The sequence below is a fragment of the Heterocephalus glaber genome, unplaced genomic scaffold (genome assembly GCF_053883595.1).
Source record: "Heterocephalus glaber isolate CG9 unplaced genomic scaffold, H.glaber_assembly_v1.0 deba00001150, whole genome shotgun sequence".
NCBI lineage: Eukaryota > Metazoa > Chordata > Mammalia > Rodentia > Bathyergidae > Heterocephalus > Heterocephalus glaber.
This window is the reverse complement of record NW_028258204.1, coordinates 1,446,015-1,463,094: the sequence shown is the minus strand read 5'-3', so window position 1 is coordinate 1,463,094 and position 17,080 is coordinate 1,446,015. Positions and strand designations below refer to the sequence as shown.

At 49.8% G+C, this 17,080-nt stretch overlaps 1 protein-coding gene across 3 annotated transcripts in view; it reads left to right on the top strand.

The window, feature by feature from the left end:
• Drgx (dorsal root ganglia homeobox) overlaps positions 1-16,548 on the top strand; it is a 28,815-nt gene extending 12,267 nt beyond the window's left edge. For all 3 annotated transcript variants that reach the window (XM_087210596.1, XM_087210597.1, XM_087210598.1), the window contains one exon: positions 14,381-16,548. In XM_087210596.1, coding sequence (XP_087066722.1) covers positions 14,381-14,646 — 266 coding nt within the window. In that variant the 3' untranslated portion in view covers positions 14,647-16,548. The remainder of the gene's footprint in view (positions 1-14,380) is intronic.
• Positions 16,549-17,080: the final 532 nt, after the last annotated feature.

Sequence of the window (17,080 nt, the reverse complement as noted above, 5' to 3'; positions counted from 1 at the left end):
TCTCCTGCTTTCTACCGGGCAATCTCAGGTCTTAGTTCTGATTGGTTCTTTGGTGACACAGTTGGCATTCTTCGAGGAGGGGCCTACCTCCTGGCATCAGACTGCCAGCAAGTGGGGCCAGAGGGCTGTGACAGTCACTATGTGGTTCAAGCCATCTCTGCATCTAAAAGTGCCTTAGTCCACAATGGTGTCTCTTCTAGAAGTAAACACTGTGAGGTGAGGTCCCCAGGGCTGGTTGGTGGCAGCCCTTCAGGTAGTTTGGAGACCTCTGCCCAGCACCCTGGCTGAGAGGTGCATACTCGCCACAGGTTGGCTTCTGAACCCCAAGACTCAGTGTGCAGCGATATGCAGGATGTGACACTTGGTGTGTCATGGGCTCTGTGTAGGATGGCCCATGGCCCTTGCGGTCTGTGTCCTCTCCCTTGCCCAGACTTCCCTGAGCTGTGGTTATCAGGCGAAGAGCCCCATCCAGACACAGAGGAGTGAGCTCGACTTTCCAGAGCCCAGTGCAGTCCCAGGGGCTCTGGGCCACCCTAGACTCCCCCACTTTCCTGCACCCCAGGTGCTGGCACAGCTGCTGGCTCAGCCAGGCTCCACTTCTAGGGGCTGCCAGCCAGTGAGGGCACTGGATCCCGTGAGTCTGCATCCCTTTCACAAATGAGAAACTGAGGCTTGGGGGAGTCACTGTGTATCCTTCTGTGAGCCAGCAAAGTGTCCTGGGCATCCAAGTGCTTCCTTTAGCTCTGGACATGCCTTTCATCAGACCACTGAATCAGTGGCCTTCTGAGCGAGCACTTGAGTGACATCTACCCTGTTTATCCCCAGCCAGTGAGGACAGCTCTGAGTCTTCTAGGGGTCACCAGAGAACAAGGGCAATGTGACTGGAGCCCCCTTCCACCCAGACACCCTGACCCTCCTCTCAGCCTGGTCGGGCAGCAGCTGGCAATGCCCCAGAAGCAAAGCACTCACTCATGCTGGCTCCCAGACTGAGCCAGGCCCTTATCCTTGTCCAGGCCAGTGGCCCTGCTGGGATCCCAGGCAAGTGTCGTAGGAGGGCCACTGAGTCTGGCCCAACCCAACACCACCCACTGCTGCTCCTAGGGGCTGAGGTTCTGAGTCAGCCACATAGTCCTGGCCAGAGTGGGGCCCAGCACAGGGCTCCCAACTCCCCAGTACGTGCCCTGTCCTCCTAGTGAGCACATGGAGCACACCAAAGAGTAGCCCAGGGCTGACTGCCCGAGGGCATCCCATTCAGCGGCAGACCCAGGCCTAGAGGAGGAAGACTGGGGTCCTGGACTTGGGCTCTGGCATTGTTGTGAGGGATGTGGAGTCTTTGTCCTGCACATGCTGAGTCCTGGAGTGTCTGTAAGGTAGTCTGGGGCCTTGGGAGTTTGCCAAGTTCTTTGGCTCTGGAAGTGTTTGAAAAGTGAGCATGCTTTAGTGTGTGTGTAGAATTTTTCCAGGACGTCTGCAGATCCCCAAATCTGCAGCGGCTCAAGTCCTTTAGGTGAAATGCGGCATTTGCATGAACTCTATGCCACCCTCTCAGGGCCTCTAATCAGCCCTAGATGACTTAGAACACTTGGTACTGTGTCAGTGTGACATACATAGATGCTGTAATGTGTCACTAGGGAACAGTGACAGGAAAACGGTGCGTGTCCAGAGGAAATCCAATCTTTCCTTGAAGTTTTCCATTTGTGGGTGGTTGCACCCATGAACCTGGACCCATGGCCACCAAGAGCCAGCAGCACCAGCGGTCAGGGTGCTGAGTGAGTGGCACCACAGGGAGGAAAGGGGCACCGGGGGTAGTTGGTCACTGGATTCAGAGGGGTGAGCTCTGGGGCCCCAAACAGTGGACAGGCAGGTGAGGGCCAAGCCCAGGCTCAGCGTGAGTGAGGTGGACAAGCTGGGCCTGGGTGCTCCATGTCCTGTGAGTTGCTTCTCCCATCCAAGGTGAATATCAGCGAAACACACCATGGGGTGTTCACACCTCATGTTTTAGGTCTCGATTACCTCAGGCAGACTGGCCCAGCACACATGAGAAGGCAGAGCCCTACGGACGGTGACTTTCTTAGGCAACTAGAGAGACTGATTTCCATTCTTTAGCAACACCTGCCAAGGACAGGGCCTGGGTTCATGGTTGGGCCGGGAGGGACCACCAGTGTGCAGTGCTGTAGATGGTGCTTTGTGGCTGGGTCCAGGCGGCCAAAGGGGAACCCAGCCGAATTCAGGGATGCCCAGGCAGTGACCAGTGCAGAAGTGAGTGGGCGCCGGTATGGGGGGGAGGATGTGTGTGCACAGCTCACTGGGCTCAGGTGGGAGAGGAAGGGAGGGGGCAGAGAAGGGTTAGAGTTAGGGGGTGGAGTGGAGCTCACGCAGGAACAGGAGTGGAGACCAGTGCCAGGCTCCCCAGCAGCCCCTGTACCAAGGCTGGCTGTGTCCACCTGGGACCCAGCTCATATGGGAACCCAGGCACCTGGGGGCCTTTTTCCTTTAATTAGGAAGGGGCTGATCAGAGCACAGGTCCCAGAAGGGCCATGGGTGGCAGCCTGGTGTGAACCTAGTCTTCCCATTCTCGAGTCACATCAGTCTTGAATGGATTATTAGGCCTCTCTGTCCTCTGTGTGCTCATCTGTCCAGGGAGCACCTCGGCTGTCATTCACGGCTCAGGCTGAGTGGACCACAAGTCAGGACGCTGGACCAATGCTGGGCACATTGTGGGTATCGGTGAGCACTGACTCACTCCTAACCCCAGCCCCTGGCCAAGGCTGCCTGGGCTTCATGCTCGATGTGTTTTGCACCCCAGGGTACTCAGAGGACTCACCCAGGCTGGGCATGTTGATGGGGCTCACAGTACATTTTCTGACTGGCTGTTCCATGGAAACTCGCAAATAGGAAGGCAATGGGACCCTACCCTGTCAGGGTGGCTTTGTGTGATAATTCCGGATATCCAGAGGAAAAAGCTAAGAACCTCCCTGTAAGGTCTTAATAGCCACAATTCCTTAATGCAGAAGAGGTTATTCATGGCCAGGGGCTCTCAGATTTGTTCCAAGGAAGCACTGGGGCTGGAGAGCTGGGGCGGGCAGAGGAGGTGCTACTCTGTGCACTTGGTCAGGCAGCTTGCAGAGCTGTGTGTGAGGTGGGAAATCATCATGGCTGGGGAGGAGGTGGCTCCCGCTGGCCCCAGTGCTGCTGGGGCAGGATCTGGAGGTGGCAGGTTGCAGCTGGAATCAGCCTTACTCCTGCAGGAGAGGCTGGAGGTGGAGCATCTCCCACTGTGCTTGCATGTAGCATGTGCTGTGTAGATGCTGGGAGCTGCAGCAGCAGGCCTGGCCCTGTGCTGTGTGGGTGATGAGGGAGGCACAGGCAGTTCAGGGAGGGGGTCCAGCCTTGCTGTCTGGAGAGCAGGGCTCCTTAGTGAGCCCTGGACACATCCCTACCTTTGAGTCTGGAGTCTGGGCTGGGGAGCATTTGCTCACCAGGCCAGAAGTGGCCTTTCTCCACTCTGAGTCCCTAAAGTGCCCCCCATTCTTCTGTGTTGTGAATTTTCTAAAAGAAAGAAATCACAGTTTTCATAGGCAGTGTTTTTGTGAAATATTCACTAGAAAAATTCCTGCAGCATCACCTAGAGCCTACGGAATGATTTTAGGAACCGATGTTATCTCTCTGGCTTGTTCCCTGCTTCCTCTGCGTGGACCTCCCTGGCTTTCATGGAGAGGGGGTTCCCCGCTGGGTGGATTCCTGAGACCCAGTAGTCGAGTCTGTGTTGAGCGTTATGTATGTAGGTGGACACACACACAATCACATGCCACGCTCCTAAGCCTGCATGGGTGACAGTGGTCCCAGAGGTGCATCCTAGTGATATTCCTGTGAGTGTGCTCTGATACTCACCCAGGACAGAGCTGCTCAACAGTGCACGCAGAGCTGTGTGCCTGCATGGGAATGGAGTACCTTGCTGTGCAATTTGTGCTGGCTTCTTCAGCTTGGTGTTGTGCTAGATCTTTATCCATGTGAGCAGGGTTAGCTGGGTGTGATACTCTCTGTCCATGAGCAGGTCATCCAGACATAAAGAGAGTCTGTCTCTCCCCTGTCACACTCTCTTCCCTCCCTCTCCTTCCTTCCTCTCTTTCTTTTTTTTCTTTCTTTCTTTCTTTCTTTCTTTCTTTCTTTCTTTCTTTCTTTCTTTCTTTCTTTCTTTCTTTCTCTCTTTCTTCCTTCCTCTTTCTTTCTTTCTTTCTTTCTTTCTTTCTTTCTTTCTTTCTTTCTTTCTTTCTTTCTTTCTTTCTCTCTTTCTTTCATTTTCTTTTTCCTTCCGTCCTTTCCTTTTCTTGGACTAGCTCTGCTGGTTAGAACCTCTAGCATAGTCTTTCATTTTTACTTATTTTTAATTTAAGTTAATCACTTACCAGTTCAATTATTTAAAACAAGATGACCAAAAATTGCATATGTTTTCCATTAATTTGTATAAGCTAGTATAAGAGGAAATATAAAAGCAACAATTTTGTCACATTTCTTCAATACAAGGACAGACTGGTTGAGATGGCACTGCCTGCACAACGCTTGGGATATTCAATACATAAGCAAACTCGCTGCCTGAGTAGTGCTCGGGGTAAACTGTTAAGTGGGTAATTTAGTGTTTCTGAGACAGGGTTTTACTATGTTTCCCAGGCTGGGCTTGAACTCCCAGGCACAAGCAATTGTCTTCCCTCAGCCTCTTTGTAATCTTGGGTAGAACTGATGGCACAGGCATCCTTCCCTTATTCCATTTAATAACAACTTTCATTGCAATATAACTAATAATGTGACTCACCCATTACAGTTTGCAATTTAATGATTTTTAGTTCAACCATCACTAGAGTTAGTTTTGTTGCCCTGGGCACTGGCAGTCACTTCCCTCTTCCCCCCACTTCCCCTGCCAAAAGCAGCCAAGAGCCCAGGGTCTCCCTGGGTGGAGGACAATTTGCCACTGCCACTGTGGACATCTCTACAGTAGCTCACATGCTGAATCAGCACGCTGTCTATCTGAGATCTCACGGCACAGCCTCAGGCCTCACAGTGGCCGTTGCTGTGGTTTTTCAAGACAGCTTTTATCAAGGGAAGGGATTTTCTTCTCATCCTAGTTTTATTATTTAAAAAAGTCATGAATATGAATGGATGGAGAGTTTTGCCAACCTTTTCCTGAAGCTGTTGAGATGGCTACATGTTTTTTCTTTCTAAATATATTTATATGATGAATTATATTGACTTTTTAAAATGTTAAACCAACTGCACATTCTTGAAATAAACTCAAATTATATGTGACATGTTATCCTTTTAATAGATTGCTGGATTTATTTTCTTTAGGGTTTTAATAGTTATGGTCATGAGGGGATCGGTCTGTGATTTTCTCTTTCTCCCTCTCTCTTTCTTTCTTTCTTTCTCTCTCTCTCTCTCTCTCTCTCTCTCTTTCTTGAGACTGATTTATTTCACTTAACATTATGGTCTCAATGTGCATCCATTTTCTTACAAATGATTCAAGTTTATCCTTCTTTATGGTAAAGTAGTTCTCCATTGTGTGTAAATATCACATTTCTTTATCCGTTCATCTATTGATGGACATTTTGGCCACTTCCAAGATTTAGCTATTATGAATGATTTTGTATAGTCTTACTTAACTATGATTACCCCAAATTTGAGTACAGTTATCGTTTAGTACCTGAGAGGGGCTGGTTTCAGTACTGGCCCCAAGATCAAGCCCCTTATACACAGTGGCAAAGCATCTGTGTCTCATCCTCCTGGATGTTGTAAAGTCATGCCCTTGACTTAGAATACTCAAAACTATGGAGGTGCCAAGTGAGTGGTTGTTATGCTCTATTGTTTAGGTAATCACAAAAAGGACAAAAGCAAGTTTGTGTTCAGTAAGGAAACCATCTTTCCCTCAAAGGTGCTTCTTCCATGGCTGGTTGAGTCTGCGGATGGGGAGTGAGCCCTGGAGCCAGCGGCTGCTTTACCATCTCAGATTCTGAGCCTCTCCACCTCCACTGAGCAGTTCTGCTACTGTTTCCACCCAGGGGCCCAGGGTCTCCTGGGAGGTGCAGTCACAGGGCAGCTGGGTTTGGTGCAAATAAGAGAGCACTGTTGAATATCTACTGCTGTTCCCGGGGCGGGAGGCCAGGGCCCTCTCCATGGGGCTTCTCCTCTGTGAACTCAGGGCAGGGTTGGACAGTGCCTGGGTTCCAAGAGGGTGAGAGAAGAGTCTGCCCAGGTACATGGCTCAGACCAGCATGGGCAGAGGCTCTTCCTGCTGCTTGGCCTGGGAGGGGGTCCTCTGTAGAGTCCAGGGACACTAACCCTGGCCCTGCACCCATATCACTGGCCACCTGCTGGGCTGCAGAGGCCCTGAGGCTTCCTGTTCACCGTTCTGCAGCCACTGAGGCTCCACAGACTCTCAGTGTTCCTAACAGAAGGAGCTGGCTGGTGGTTGGGTTGGTGACACAGACAGGGTGAGCACAGATTCTCACTCAGGTGATAATCACGTCCTCTTGGAGTGTGCAAAAGCCTGGGGTGGGTTGGAGGATCCCTCTGTGGGGCTGAAGAAGGCTTCCTGGAGGTGCTGGAGCTAGGCTTGAAGGACACTAGGAGCTCAGGTCAAGAGGAGGTGTGAGGACGGCCCTTTGCCTGTGACACAAGGGTTGTAAAGATCATGTATAGCTGTGCTATGATCTTGTACTTGTGCCTGGCATACCCAAGTGTCTAGGAAGTGCTGGCCAGTGTTGTGAGGATGAGGATGTGAGGCTGGGAGAAGGCCTGGGAACTGGTTAGGGGTGGGGGCCCCTGTGTCCTGCAGGGCCTGGCCTGCTTCTGAGGGTGTATGTGATTGGAGGACAGGGAACCCAAGGGATGGAACGTGGGCACCCTTCATGGACAGGCCACAGGGTCCATCTCAGTCTCTCTGTGCCTAGCTGATGGAAGAAGACTAGTTGCTTTAGTTAACTTTCTGTTACTGTGACAAAATACCCAATATACTCAACTTACAAGGAGGAAAGTTTTGTTTTGGCTCAGGGTTGTGGGGGATTTGGTTCATGGTTGCTTGGTCCTACTGTTCGGGGCCCACAGCCTCAGTCTGTCATGACCTGTTTCCTTTATGGTGGCCAGGAAGCAGAGAGAGGAGGAAGAGGGATTGGGATCCCAACATCCCATTAAGGCCATGCCCCCAGCAATCTAACTTCTACCCACAGGCCCCACCTCCTAAAGCCCCTCTACTCCAACAGCACTGCAGGCTGAGGACCAAGACCCAAATTATAGAGGGGTGGGGAATCCAGCACTTAGGATTTGCAAGAAATCTTGGTGAGGAATATCTGTCCAGGCTGCAGTGAGGGAAACTGAGGCCCAGAGAAGAAAGAGGTCTGCCTGGGATCACCTGGCATCCCTTCCCCCCTGCATCAATTCTGTTTCTTTGGCAGCCTCTGCTGTCACCCACTGGTAGCTCCTGCACAGGAGGTCAGTTTTTGCAGGTGCCGTGGGTCTGCCCTTCCTGCTAACTGATGGTTCCTGGGGTGTGGGGAGCAGGTGGAAGGCTTTGAGAATGCACAGGAAGCAGGGAATCCTGCAGCCCTGGAAGGGGACTGGGCTGCCTGGTACCTGCCTGCTCAGAACCATGTCCCTGCACTGTGCTGCTCTGTGGGGTCCTTTGATCTAGCAACTGCTCACATGACTTGTCTGATCCTGCAAAGATGTTCAAGCAGGAATAGGATGTCCAGACTGGTCCTGAGACTGTGCCACTGCGCCAGGTGGTTGGATGCTCAGTGGAGTAGGTGCCTGCCATGAACATTTATTGAGTGAATAAGTGAAAGTTGAGACAGTGAGCTTAATGTAGGAGGTGAAATTAAGGCAGAGGCGGGAATGAGAGCAAATGGTACTAAATGAACCTGCCAAATTACCCTGAGGATTTTGGCACAAATCAGATGAGAGAACTGTTATGATCCCAGTTTTTCTTTCCACGGAGTGCTGAGTGACCTGGGTGGGAATCCTGAGTAGCTACAATATGCCAAGTCATTAGGAAGGGCACCTTCTCTCTCCCTTCCTTCTTTCCTGAAATCCTCACTGAGGGTTTGCTTTGTATCAGAATGGGACAGTTTGGTTTTGGGACCAGGGGTGCAGGAGTGAGGTAGGAGAAGGACACTTCTAGTGAGTTTTTTGGCAACGAGGTCACAAAAGGAAATATAACTTATGGTGAAAAGGTCTGAAGGCCACAGACAGGAACAGGAGGGAGTGCTTTAGGGTCCCTCAGTGGAAGGTAACATGTCAGGAATGATCTGGCCTTGCAGCATGTCTGGCTGTTGTGAACATACGTCACAGCAATAGCTGAAAGGGTGCTCCACATTGCAGGCCCCTGTGCTATCAGGAATGGGCACCAGGACTTGCAAAATATGTACACCCATTCATTTATTTATTTGGTTGTAAAGCAAAAAAAGAAATGAGCTATGGCACTGATATTAGATGTCTCATAATTGCATGCATTCATTTTCTGGTTTGATTCCTTGGTTTAACCTGTATGTTCAAGAAGGAAACAGGGCCCCCCAGCTCTGGCCACCCCTCACTAAGCCTTCGCCCACCCACATGATGGGAATGTGCCCTGGGTAGAGCGAGACAGAACTAACTTAATTTTTCCTGTCAGTCTCTGTAGTAGATCAATTAAGCTGCCAAGGAGATCAAATATTTCAGACTGTATTTATTACATTAAGTATTTATGTTCAAGCCAAGCCTTTAAAGCATGATGTCATAGAGGAATGGAGGCCGATTAGATCAATTCAGCAGAATTTGCTGTAACTTAATGGAAATCTAATTGTGTGTTTTAATTTAGTGTCCAGAAGGTAGTATGTTCTCCCAACAAATAATTCTCAGGCTGCATCTAAGAGCCAGATGGCTCTGGCACAGATTTTAGTGATGGTGCAAGTTGGCTGGGCTATATAGATGGCATGGTATGTTTCTAGGGGGCTCACAGGTCTGTATTTGTCACTTTACATCATTGTGACAAAATCCCCAAGACAAACAGCTTATAATGATGATAGGTTTGTTTTTGGTCATGGTTTCATAGGTTTCAGTCCATGGTTGGCTGGCTTTGTTGCATTTGGGACTGTGATGCAGAAACATCATGGTGAGGAGTGCAGGATGCAGCAAAGCTGCACACCTCATGGAGGTCAGGAAGCAAAGAGGGGGGGCAGGGCTCCAATATCCTGCTCAGGCCATGCCCCTAGTGACCTCACTTCTGTCCATCAGGCCCCACCTCTTAAAGGTTCCAACAGCTCTCAGTGGCACCTTCAGCTGGGACCAAGCTTTCCCTCTGTGGGCATTATGGAGATCCTGAAGATCCAAGTCATAACAGGTCCAGAGGGTGCTCTGGGGGATTTTCATGGTGTGTCCTCAGCTCCATGTCTGTGTTTACACTTTGCACAGTCGTTAGCCATCTTGGCCTCCTCACTGCATGCTGAGGACGTGGTTTTACCCTCAGCACCTTCAGAGGGTCTCTCTTCTAAAGGAGAACATCTGTCTCCATCTGCTGAATTAAAGCGTCGGAAAAGTGCAAGCCACAAGGACACCCTTTTAATGACAGTCGTATGTGGGCAGTTTAGAAAAAGTAGAGAATACAGTAAGGTGGAAATAAAAAATCATCTTAACACCCAGAATCAACCATTAGTCTTTGGTATTGGTATATCTTTTAAAATATTATTTTTAAATATATCTATTTACATGCATCTCTCTCTTTTTTTTTTGGTACCGGGAATCAAACTCGAGTCCTTGCACTTGCACAGCAGGCAGTGAAACCACTGAGCTAAATCCCTGGCCCTACATGCATATCTCTTATAAACATATTTTATAACTTAGTTATAAGATGAAACTTTTAACCAAAATTTTAAATTTATATTTTATATTTATGAGAAAATTTATACATATAATGAGTTTGTATGTCTCCTTAATGCCAAATGAGAATGGTATATAGATGTACATATAGATGCACATACACACACATACTCTGCATTTGGTCAGTCCTCCAGAACTGAGGATTCTACATCCGTGAATTCAACCAACCACAGATGAAAAACGTGTGATAAAATATTACATCTGTCTTGGATATGCCCAGACATTTTTCTTGTCATTATTCCCTAAACAGTACAACATAACTATTGACGTATCACTGACATGGCATTAGGTATTATAAGTAATCTAGAGACAATTTGAAGTATATAGGTGAATAAGGTGGATGAAGACACACCTCAAATACTATGAAATTTTATATAAGCAGGGGTTTGGGGACTAATCTGTGGATACTGAGGGATGACTGTGTGTGTGTGTGTGTGTGAGTGTGTGTGAATGCATGAGTGTGTGTGTTTTAGATCTATGAGATGAGATTGAAATATATGATGAATGTTTAAATTTAAAAAGTTTTGTTGTAAGGGCTTGGGAGTTAGCTCAGTGGTTCTGCTGCCTGCCTTGCAAGTGTAAGGACCAGAGTTCGATCTCCGGTGCCCCCCCCCGCCCCAAAAAAGTTTTGTTGTAGCAAGATACATTGCTGTGAATCCTCCCCTTCTCTTTGGACACATCCTACTATTTTTACCACTTTCTGAAGCAGTTCTAGAGTCTTACACTGTGAACAATTTTATGAGGTGTGGTAAAAAATGCGAGTGCATGTTGCTCCCAGGTGCCATCCAATGGAAAGGAAGGCTGTAAAATCATGCCAATCCTCATTCACCTTACTCACCAGATCTGGCAAGATGTGACTTCCAGCCCTTCTTCAAAGTCAAAATGACCATAAAACGCAGACACTTCAAGTAGATTCAGGACACTGAGGCAGCCACAACAGCCTAGCTAAAGATATTCAAGAAGGAGGGCTTCCAGACCTCCTTCAGAAAGTGGCAAGAATGATGGGATAAATGTGTTTAAAGTGAAGGGAAGGATTTTAAGGGGAATTAATGCCAATGTGTCTTTTACTGTAATAATTCTAAAAACATAAACATTCACTGTATTTTTTGACAACACTGTTGTCTGGCTGTTCATCCATTCATCTATGTATCCATTCATCCATCCATTCACATTTATACGTATCATCTTAGTCCATTTGGGGCTGTAGTAACAACACATCATAAATAGAATGGCTTATAAGCAGCAGCAATTTATTTCTCACTGATCTTCTGATCACTGGTCTCCAGGGTCACAGTGCCAGCTGGTTCAAAGATGGCATCTTTTTGCTGTGCCCTCATCTTGCAGGACACCAGGCAACTCTCTGTAGTCTCTTTTATCAAGACCCTCATGGCCTAAACCCCTCCCCAAAGCCCTACCTCTCCATTCCTTCACCCTGGAGGTTAAGATTTCAGCATGTGAACTCGGGGGAAACCAGCTTGGTGGTCAAAACTGCGGGATGCTCTCTTAATCCCTGATCTGGCAGTGAGGTGAGCCTGAGGGATTCTGGAGGTCTTTGGTGGATGTAGGAGCCAGGCAGGGGGCTCAATGGCTTCACATGGTACTTAACTTCCTGGGCCACTTTGGTTGGAGCTCCCTTTGACCCTGATAGTTTTTAAAAAAATAATTATTGTATTTTCTAAAGTATGCTTAACATAAATTTTACCATGTTAGCCATTTTAAGTGTGCATTTCACATGAAGTCACCCCTGTAGGCCTGGGGTTCTGTATCCCTGGATCCAAACAGCTGCAGACAGAAGATATTAGGAAAAAAATGTGTCCGCACAGAAGCTGTGCAGACTCCCCTGCCACTCTTCCCTAAGCCATGCAGCGTGACAGCTGTGGATAGCACATCAGCACTGCGGTGGGTGTGACAAGCCATCTGGAGATGAGGTCCATGCCACAGCTGTGCCATTTTATCCTGAGGGACTTGTGCATCCTTGGATTTGGGGCCCACAGGGGTCCTAGAGACCCTCCCCAGTGGTTACCAAGGGACAACTTAGTCAATTGTGAATGATCCCAGAACAGTTCCGTCTTGGAAAACTGAACCTCAGTACCCATTGAACACCTGCTTTCCACCCCCTCTGCCCCAGTGGCTGCCCCTGTACCTTCTCTTTCTCTGAATTGGCCTGGGCCTTTGCCCGGAAGTGGGGTCACAGAGCGTCTGCTCCTTCACGACAGCTTCACTCCATTTCACCTATGTCCATCAGGCTCATGTTCAGCCTGGGCCAGGGTCCCTGCTCCTTAGAGCAGTATCACTGCACTGTGCATGGAGTACTCACAGTTTCTAACCACAGGGGGCTCCAGAGTCCTTGGCATCCTCTGGTCTTCAGTTTCCCCATCTGGGATGGGATGGGGACCAGGCTGTGGGTTCAGACTCTTCAGCCACTGCCATGGTTATGTGAATGCATGCATTCCTCTTAACCTCTGAATCTGGGTGTGGGGCCAGGAGCATCCCTGCCGGTGGCTTTCCTGGGGGCCACTGCAGGTGACCTCACAGCTGCACATGGTGGCTCAGTGGAAGGGATTCTGTTGATTCTGTGGCCTGCAAGTGGTCATTGTCACATTGGAGGAAGGCCAGGCTGGAGCAGGAGACAGATTTTCTCAGGCTGCTGACACTAGAACACCCTCCCAGGGCTCAGCCCGAGAGGTGGCCCCTCCCCGGACCTGACAGGACAGCCCAGGTCCCCAGCCATACTCTCCTGGGACCTTCAGCATGTGGTGGCCCAGGGCTGCCCGGGCCCTTGCTGTCCTACTCTCAGATGTGCCTGGTCATCTCCATTCTTCTCTAATATTCATTTATGACAAGTTCTGTTTCTGAGTTGAGAAGAAATTCATATTGGTTGCAGAAATATGAAAAGAGTTCTAAACAGATACAGAGAGGAAAATACAAATCTTTGGAGCCCCTCCCCGCGGCAAGAGGGAGCTGTCCTTAATACTCCACTCTCTTCCCCCTGGGTTCTCCATGGCATGAGTACCTTTGGGAAGGGCGTGGAGGGGACAGGAATCTGGGGGTCCCCACCCTCAGGAAGGCTTCTGGCTCCAGGTCTGGTGCCAGAGGGAACAGTGGCACAGTCATGACTCAAGGTGAGACCACCCATGGCCAGGCTGGAGGCCAGCCCAATGCAGAGTAGGGGAGCAGGTCAGAATCTGTGTGCTTGGCCTTGGCCATGTGTCTCACATCCCTCTTGATATCTGTTCCCTGCTCCCATTATGTCAAACTGAGGCACTTGACCCTCCCATGATACCAGGGCCACCAGAGGGCTGGTCCCACCTCCATGGGCTGTCATGGTGATGTGAGGTGATGGTGGTGGTGGCTTCCTTTTACCCTAGAGCAGAAGCAGATAGTGGAGGAAGGGAAAGATCCTCAAATGGACTTGAAGTGAGGACACTGCCTGGGCCTGCCCCTGGGGAAGGGAAGAGAGGACATTCTGTCATGCCCAGACATGAAGACTGAGCTCTGGAAATGGCCCTGATCTGGGTGGCTTCAAAGGCCCCAGGGCATGGGCCCATTTCTCCTGGCTATGACCCCAAGGTGGCAGCAAAGGAAATTCTACATTATGGCAGGCAGGATGCATGGGGAGTTGGGGACCTGGGTCCCTGTTCTTGGTGTGGACCTGGACTCTAGATCACAAACGGTTCAAGAGGCTGAGGGTGGGTTGGGGATTGAGTAAGGGGCTGGGCCTGGACATGCTTCCAAACTATCACCTCACTCTCAAACTTCACTCCACCATACCCCAAGGCCAAGCCACACCTAACAGATCTGAACAGGAGATGTTTAGACCCAAATAGGTCAGTACTATGTCCCAACAGCTTCATAGACATTAAAAAAAACACACCTTACAAATTGAAAGAAAATTGCATGTTTTGTTCCTTGTAAAGGAACTGTGTTCTTTCTCATGGGCTTTGCTTGACTTCTTTACTCGTGGACACCCTACCCTCATTTTACATTTCTCATGGAATTTGGTGTGGTGCTTGCAAAATTCAGCTCTGTAGAGGTATGACACTCTTGCAAGCAACATGTCATGGTCTCCTGCTGAAGCCAGGAACAGTCCCAGCCAGCAGCTTGCAAGGTGTCTCATGGGTGTCGCTGACTCATCTGAACATTTAAAGTACCCAGGTAGTGCCTGTGAGTGAGTTCTCAGGAATGCGGGATACCTTTGTCATGATCTATGATGCAGTGGTATCCCAGAAGTCAAAGCTCAGAGCAGCCAAGATCCCTGTCGAAGTCCACACAGCTGTGCTGGGGAGTGGGTTTGGCCAGGTCTCCTGGGGCTCTGAGGACCCATGGGACTCTCAGCAGATCACTGGGGTTGTGTGGGCATCTTTGGGGTCCTGAGCACTGCCTTTGCCCTCTGGACCTGAAATGCAATCCATGCCCCACCCCAGTTCCTAAACAGAGACAGAGCAGGACCATGACAGCCCATTGTCTCTCCACCCCTCAGGCGGCCCACTCTGCTCGTGCTGCGTCCCGGACCCAATGGGACTCTCCTTCCTGCCCACCTATGGCTGCCAGAGCAACCGCACGGCCAGTGTGGCAGCACTGCGCATGAAGGCCCGGGAGCACTCGGAGGCTGTGCTGCAGTCTGCCAACCTCCTGCCACCCACCAGCAGCAGCCCCGGCCCCTCCGCCAAGCCTGTGCCCCCAGATGGCAACCAGGACAAGACACCACCTGCCAAGGACCAGAGTGAGGGTGAGCAGGGTGTATGAGGGAGCAGAGCCCTGTGGCCCTTGCCCTCCCCACCCACCACCTTTCCCTGCCTCGGCCCTGTGGACCCTCAACAGCAAGGACAACCTGCAGCCAGCCTCCTTGGGGCCCAGGAGGGGAAATCGAGGCCCGAAGCTCTCTAGGTGCCTGGAGAGTCCCTCTGGGATCTCATTTGTGGACTGCATTGTCTTGGCTTCTTAAGTGACAGGGTCTCCATGGTCCAGGGTGGCAATAGAGTGGCATCTGTGGTGAGACCCCATGGAGGAATCTTGGAGGGAGACAGACTGACTCACTCTACCACCTCTCCTGTGCCCTTCCCTAGTGGCTGACCTTGGACGTCTGGTCAGCCCCAAGAACAGGTTGTCCTTGAGAGATGTCCATGCCTGTCTCCATGGTATCAAGTGGGACTTTCCATCACATTGAGAACTTTGGAACTGGGAGAAGCCCAGCCAACTGTGCTTCCCTGGGTTGAGGTGAGCAGTGAACCTGTTTCTGCACTGAGGGTACAGACTTGGGGCTTGGGTGAGAGGGGACAGGTGTGGGCAGGGAAGGCCCACAAGACACAGCCTGCCCTGGGTACATTGTTCTTGGATCTCACTAGCACAGCTGTCACACTGGCTCCTGGAACTGCCCAGCTGACTCTGGGGTGCAGAGCAAGTGGGTCCTTACCACTGAAGCGCCCCATGGGCCCTGCCTGTCCCCCAAAGAGACCTGGAGGTGGGCAGAGAGTGATCAATTGTGGAGCTGCTGGAGTCTGGAGCAGGAAGGAGCCCAGGACAACTCTGAAAGCCACTTGCATCTGGATCACCACTTTTTCTGGAATCCCTGGTGTGGCCAATGGGAAGCTTGTTACTAGGAGATAAAGGAAACACTGACGGTATGACGGGACTGGGGTGTGCCGAGACAGATCCCAGGGCAGGCGGCTTCCTCCTGGGCACTGTGCATACATTCAAAGGGCCAGATTTCATGGAGAGTTCTGTTGCCATCCAGCATGTTGGTCTTCTCTGTGTGGATGGTGACCTCTAAGACATCAAAGGGGGAAAGTGCAATAGTGTGAGCCTTGTCCTCGCCTGGTGCCCGGAAGGTCGCAGTCTCTGGTGGCTTTTGTCCATGGTGTTCCATTGCAGTTACTGCTTTTATGATGGTCATTTTCCTTTCAGTTACTGTAATCAGAAGGTTCTACTTTCAGATCCCTTGCCTCCTTTTTAGCTTCTCCGGACCCTCCAAATAATTGTCCTAAGTGTATTGTGCCTCTTCCATGATTCCTGCAAAGCGGTTGATAAAACACACTGTCTCCTTTAAAAAAAATCAGATCCTTCCTCCTGCTGTATTTTGCTTGTTCAGTACAAAGATGAAACGATTTGCCAAAAAGCGGCAAAGTGGCTTCCGTTCCCTGTAATTACGAATATTCAGTTGAACGATGTAAGCTCCAGCCCTTATGCACACTAACTCTTCAATCTAATTGTTTGATTAAACTCGTATTTCCTCCAGAAAGGTACATAAATAAGTGAACTGTTGGGCAAATTAAGAATACTTAACAGCATTGCATCCGAAAAGTAGTTACGCTGATTAAATTTTGTGTCCTTGAGGACTTTCAGGAAATTACTTTTGATCGTCAATAACACAATTAAGTAAACTACACACACATTAGCATGAATAATTGATAAGAAATTATGTATTACCACGAAGCACTGACTTAATAATTCATGACGCGACACTCTAGTGACTGTGCAAAACTGGATAACATCGGAAAGTCTGCCTGACGTTACGGAAAGAAAGGAAACAAGCAAGCACCGAACCTCTGCAGAGATATCGAGTACTTAGTTTTGTTGTACAAAAGCAAAAAAGTAACTGATGCATGCTGTAGTTTCTGTTTGTTTAAATACCCAAATAAATTTAGAAGAGTTCAAAGAAAGAATCTGGCAGCTCAGGTCCTGACTTTGTTCCTCCTGGCGGGGTGGAGTCTGTGCCTCTAATGCTCCACTTTGGCCAGTGTGCAAATGGAAAGCTTTCAGAAACTTCCAGGGCCTGTGTTTGTGTGTGTGTGGGTGATTGGAGGCCTTGGTTCAGGAACCTTTTAGCAGACGCTGGGACAAAGCAGGGCCCCTGTGCAAGCCAGAGGTCATCCCCAGTGCTCACACCTGCAGGAGCCAGTCCTGTTCCTGGATGGACAGACATGGCCTCCCCAGACCCCAAAGGCCGTCCTCAGCCAAGTACCCTTTTGGGAAGCCATCACTGGGGCCTCTGCGGCTGCTCTGTCTGCAGAAGTTCACCATGTGACTATAAAAAGGCAATGGGGCTTCAGACGGGGAAGGAGGCTCAGGCCCCAGGGGTTGATTGATTGATTAATTATTATTATTCATTTATTAGTGGAGCGCTCTGAAGGGCACTCTTAATGCACTTCAGCTCATGTGCAGTGGCCAGCCTTGTTTAGGA